Genomic DNA, 6,000 nt, shown 5'->3' on the forward strand with positions numbered 1-6,000 from the left:
GCACTCAGGACCGCATTCAAGTTCTTCATATATCCAAGAGAGATTTGCCGTTCACTGCGTCCACCTTCATTCCTAGAGCGGTACTTAGAAGAATGGCAATTTGTCTTTCCAAGCTCTAGAACCTTTGATCTTTGAAGACGACCCTCTGTGCCAATCATCATCATCCTCATTCCCATTCTTTCTAATGAGATCTTTACGAATACCTAAATCGATCGAAAATCTCAAGAAACCCTTTGATCTTTGACGCGCAGTTTTTCCAAAATTGGTAGTGGCTGAACTTGGAGCTCTAAAATCGACACATCATATGTATATCAGTCAAAGTCTTACGTCGGGACACTTGGGTTGTTCTACTTACCCTGTTTTCAAATTGGATCCATTATTGTGCGTCCAATCTTCGCTGACCGTTCTTCGTTTTTCTGACTTTCTCCATTTTCTCCACCCACTGAAGGGTGTGTTCACATTTTGACCACAATCCGAACAGGTTGACTATTCGCAGTTTAAATGAGTCTAATTTAGATGACATAGCTCCAAACGTAAACCTAATAAAACACTTACATATCCTTCACAACACCTTCTGGAGCAATTGGCGCATACCAAGTGACCATTCTGGGGTTGACCTTGAGTCAATTGATGTACATCTTTGCATTTGACCGACTTTCTCTGTTTCACATCGAGGCATCTGGAGGTCCAAATTTTAGCGAAATCCCCTCCTTGTGACAAACAACACGATGCAGTACGTCATTATTCAACTTACAATAAACATTGAAATTGTCCAGTATTCTTCTTATTGTCTGTAGTCCCATTGATCATTTCAATCCAACTCGAAGGATCCCGAGTACCGCCTACCAAGTTACGAGAGTTTGCTTTGAAAACATCATATCTTCGATGGTCGGGGGTTTGGAAGTACAGTTCGTCATCAAAAGTATAATTACTCGATTCGAATCCCAGTCCCAGATCTTCAGTACTATCATCTGAGCCCAGAAAGATACTTCCTCTCGTTTCATCATCATCCTCATTGTTTTCATCATCGTCAATCCTTCCAAGTGAAGAAGAAGAAAAAGCTGAAGTGAAGGAAGTTGAGAGAAAATCAGGATTAGCCACTCTAAATCTCGGCATAACGCCTCTCATATCTTCGGGATATCGACTGGCTTGTTTGAAGTTATTGTTGAAATTCGTTTGTTCTCGATTATAGTCAATAACGACTTGGGGCACATCTTCCTCGTGGTCCAATAGATAGAAAGATGGTTTAAATTTTCTTGTCCGTGGGGGTGCGGATGGATCAGAAGATCTTCCATCACAGGTAATTTCAATTGGAGGTAAGAGACTTGTAGGTGGCGAATCTGATTTCACAGAGAGCTGATTTCTGAAATTAAAAGAAACGATGGACGATAAAGCCTGATTGACACCGATCAGATTATCCGAATCATTTACAGTAGCATGTCCGTGGCCTTGGTCATGGTCGTAACCATATTCGACATGATGAATTGGGTGCTTGATCTTGCGATGATGGAAAGGAAGGGGAAGGGTAAATGGGGTTTCCCATACGTGAGGATGTTTGGATGAATTTGATGATTGTGATTGTGAGCGTTCAGAAGTGAAGACAGAATCACTATCACTGTCATGATTGTCATGAAAGCAACCGAGAGATACTGTGGAGAACTCAGAATCTAATAATCCTTTACTCGGCGACATGGTGACAGTGATTGATGGGGAATGTGTTCTGTTACGACAATGGAATTGCAGTATATTTTTATACATATATAATTTGATAAGAAATTGCAAGACCAAGACAACTGGTCATAATTCATGTATGTATCCAGTATACAGTACATATTTGGGTACCAACCTTAATCAATAGCACATTACGCTAAAATCAACCTACTTATTCAGACGGTTGAAAAGAAAAAAGTCCAGAACATACGAATATTGTGTATAAGCATACTTCGTTTACTTGCAATGGTTATTCCCTTTTCTGCCTTTATTTGCCAGTCCCAAAAAATCAGAATCAATCATCTTGGTTTATTGTAACTGAATGAGGTTCTCCTAGGACACGAAGACAGATTTGCTATATTGTATCCCATATATTGGAAGGCTGAAGTTGAAACTAATGGGAGCTTTTCGCAATCGTACTAGATCTTTGGAAATCTATCATATGAATAGACTTAGAATCTTTGGAAATAGCTTTTCAATTTAAGGTTCACCTCACAATTCAATTGATTTGTGATTTTTCACAGTCCAGATTGCACATTCTAGACCCACGAACCTTGAAAGACAAGTCTCATCCTTCCATGCATTCAGTACTTCTAGAACGTTTTCGCCACTTCAGCGGTCAGGATCAGATCTCATCGGTATGTTACCGCATAATGCACGATCGAGCATTGCACTTCGATAGTCGCAGGATGACATGTAAGAAGATGCATTGACTACATATGTAAATACTGTTACAGTACATGTGTTGAAGTTCAAGATTACTCGGTCACAATTGACGAAATTTGAATGATCGGAAAATCATGTGTGGTAAACAAGAAAAAGGAGATGTTCGAGTGAATATGGGAATTTCGAGATGTGAATGACTGAAGTGATGTTCAGAACTTGTGCTGAGAATGTTCTTGAAAAATGAGTTTAGTGACATAAGACGAAAGTACAAATACGTCATGTCTAAAATATCTCTCTATGCATCGATGATCATTGGTTCGTCAATGGTTCCAGCTAGTGATTTCTCTTTTGTTCCATTTGTCTGTGAAGGTGGAGCTGAAGTTGGAGTCGGAGAGCTAAAAAAGCTTGTGACTGGTTTGGTCGCAGGCACAGGTACGATTGTAGGTGCTGGTACCGGCGTAGGCGTAGGCGTGGGAGTAGGTGGTGTCATTCCGATGGCGATCTGCCAAAGTCACGGAATTAGCATCAAACCAAGATCTCGAGTAGTAGAGTATATTGCAAGAATACTTACCCATGCTTCAGGTTTGACTTTCCATTGGCTATCCTTGGTTTTACCTTCTCTTACTGCAACTTCTTTCAGTTTTGCTTCGATAGCAGCTTTAGTAGCTATGTTTTCGAAGCTCTCCCTCAATTGCGATACCAAATCAGGTTTAATTTTCTTGCTTCCTTCGATGAGTTGATACAATTCCGCGACGTGTGTTTCTGGGAAACCAACTTTAGGTCCTGCAGCTCGTGAGCGGGATTGAGGTGTGACGTCGCCATTGACGGCTGTTGATGATGTGGAAGCATATATAGGTTTGGAGTCAATCGATGATGAGTTTGGCACAGATTTTGGTTTTTCGGGGACTGGTGGAGCGGATGGAGTGAAAATTGCTTCTACGGAAAGTAGGCAGCGGACATTGAGAGTAGCACCGATGACGGTGGAACTGAAGGAAGCCTTGAAGCGCTGTTCAGGTTCATCTGATTTGAATGTGAATGGGTCGATGGAGTGAGGTGTTTCTGTTATGTGCGTGAAGCGTCAGCATCAAATAGCTAAGGGGTGCAATGGTGATCACACTAACCGTTCAACAACTGTATTCTATACCCCTCTAATCCATTCGTACCCTCTTCTCCAATAATACTCTCCCAAACGGGTCCTTTCCAACTTGGAGTGAGCTTAACAACCTTTTTCGGCACTTCTCTCGATTTTTTCACCACTTTCATTGGTAATCTAGCCTGTTCAGGTTCAGCTTGTGGAGTGCTTTCACCTTCAACAGGCGTGAAATCTACATCCTCAGCGTCATCCAGCCAATCGTCGAATTCCCCTTCGTCCTCGTCGTCATCTTCATCCTCCTCATCCTCCTTGGGTTCTCCTTCACCAAAATCATCAACGTCTTCTCCGCCTTCATCGTCCACCCAGTCGTCGCTTGAATCGTAGGAATAGTCGAAAATAGGATCTTGAGCGAAGGGCGTTCGAGGTCCGACTACCACGGACTTCTTGGTGAAGGTGCCTGTAATACGTGCATTAAGCTTTGCTTCACTGCTTCATTCAAGACAGACAAGACTCACCACAGTAAGGGGGTCTGGTCTGTTGATCGAAAGCAAGGACTTTCCAGGGAAATTTGTTTCTGTCTTTCAATTGACTTAATACCGCACGGGGGTCTTCCGCATCCTCCAGAGTACTGTAGACGTCCGCCACTGTACCATGCGGAGGGATGATCTTCAGGCCCTTGATAAGATGACGTCGAGATGAACGCGTACTCTTGCCGTGTCTTCGTAGATGTTCGTCGATGAAATCTGCTGTATTGTCAGCTCAGCTTAGGTTTAGACAACCGGAAATCTCACCATTGGCTTGCCAACTATCCACTTCTGAGGTACTACTTGCTTTTGATGAACCTTCTCCTGAGTCTAACTCTCGTTTTGGTACCCATCGATTCATCTCAGCGATGTGAACATGCGGTCTTTGAGGCATGAGTCGAAATGTTCTGGCATAGTCACTACCTTTACTCTTGACGGGAGAAACATCGTCGCCTTTTAGACCTGATCGTGTCGTTAATTTTTCGTTGGAGAGAATCTCACAAAATGCTCACTAGATGGACCCGCTGGACTAGCTCTGCTGATGAGAGGTGTAGGAGGTTTGGTTTTGAAAAATCCCATCATTGTTCTTTGTTGCTTGGCCACAAGAGCATCTCGTCTCTCCTTTTCCCTTTCTTTCGCACTGCAGACGGAATAATATTAGATTGATCTCGTGTACTGTTTCTTTGCACTCACGCTCTCTTTTCAACAATCTCAGCTTTCTTAGCTTCCTTTTCTTCTTTCCTGAGCCTAGCAGCTTCCTCCTATGTATGAACGTTAGCTCGGTTGGTCTGCTTGTCTCACACTAGCTCACCTCTTCGGGTGTCATTTTAGTTTTCTTTGTAGGAGAGGCGCTCCTTCTTGACGAATCAACCGTATTGGCGGTCCCTTCTCTACTTTTCCTACTATCCACGCGAGGCGATTCCTACGTGACATTCAGTTCAAGTTCTTATGGAAGTGAGCAGCTGTCAAACTCACTGGGACTAGATCTTCCTTGACTACCTTGTCCTTTATCTCCTTTACCTCTTTCACATCTTTGCCCTTATCCTTGTCCCCCTTAATTAGTTCTATCTTCTCAATGTCGTCTAAACCATCTAATATCCTCAAGCAATCTTCCCTTGCTTGCTCTCTCATCCTTGTTCTGGTTATCAATTCGTCAATTTGATCCGCGGGGAAATGCTGCTCCAGATCATTGGCTTCCCAAGAGCGTATTTGTAGTGCTGCTGGTATCTTCACAGTTGAGGTGGAAGGAGAGAAATCCGAAGGAAGGAAGCCGTATTGTTTCAAAGTGAACAGTTTAGGTATAAGAGGAATGACAGCTTCATTTGGGAGTGGATCTACAGAGCACATCAGTTGTGTTCTTCATCATGAGTTTACAACATGGTAAACGTCCACTGACCTTGACCACTTTTCACCACATCCAAAGCAGATTTCAGATTTTTGACGAAAAGACTTTCATTACTTGACGATCTACAATCACGGATTAGTTGGGTACATCCAAAGTAGAGAACCAAAGCGAGATAGTCAGCTCACAGTTCATGTCCGGCCATTACTATCAATCCCCAAAACTCTTCAGGGACTTCCGTGATCTTTTTACCCGCTTCTACCTCATCGAGCAGCCATCCTTCGAAATTTAGTAACTCTGAACACTTGTCAGCTCAAGTCTAAAGTCCGCCATCCACAGAAGAGCTCACGTCTTCTTGGCAGTTTGCGAGATAATGCCTCTTGTTTGAAAATGAGTTTTCGACCTTTCAATTCGACTAATGAGGTATTTGAAGAAGCTGTTCCGGATAACATTAGCTAATGTACCTTCTTCAGGAAGCGTCTTTGCTCACCGTCAACCTTTGCTTTCTTCTCTATGTTTGCGTTTTCCTTATCCTCTGACTTCGATCCACACATCACATCTATCCCGAATCTCATTAGCAAAAGTTGGAAGTGTTCGAAAGCTGATTCCTCACCTTCTTCACCGGCCTTCCTCTTCAACACTGATGTTACCGGACTAGGACTCAT

The 6,000-nt window shown here is 42.9% G+C and overlaps 2 protein-coding genes across 2 annotated transcripts; both read right to left on the reverse strand.

Moving 5' to 3' along the window:
* Positions 1–84: 84 nt before the first annotated feature.
* Positions 85–1,692, reverse strand: IL334_002632 (uncharacterized protein; the record flags this gene model as incomplete). Its single annotated transcript, XM_062934376.1, has 4 exons — positions 85–286; positions 356–486; positions 595–679; positions 755–1,692. 4 exons carry the CDS (start codon positions 1,690–1,692, stop codon positions 85–87), a joined length of 1,356 nt encoding a protein of 451 aa, XP_062790427.1.
* A 979-nt stretch (positions 1,693–2,671) lies between these two features.
* On the reverse strand, positions 2,672–6,000 carry IL334_002633 (uncharacterized protein; the record flags this gene model as incomplete). Its single annotated transcript, XM_062934377.1, has 13 exons — positions 2,672–2,878; positions 2,948–3,435; positions 3,498–3,926; positions 3,985–4,212; positions 4,261–4,455; positions 4,506–4,633; positions 4,687–4,754; positions 4,805–4,915; positions 4,969–5,327; positions 5,390–5,460; positions 5,524–5,632; positions 5,685–5,771; positions 5,826–6,000. The coding sequence occupies 13 exons, from the start codon at positions 5,998–6,000 to the stop codon at positions 2,672–2,674; spliced, it is 2,655 nt and encodes an 884-aa protein (XP_062790428.1).

Source organism: Kwoniella shivajii, chromosome 3 (genome assembly GCF_035658355.1).
Source record: "Kwoniella shivajii chromosome 3, complete sequence".
Classification (NCBI taxonomy): Eukaryota; Fungi; Basidiomycota; class Tremellomycetes; order Tremellales; family Cryptococcaceae; genus Kwoniella; species Kwoniella shivajii.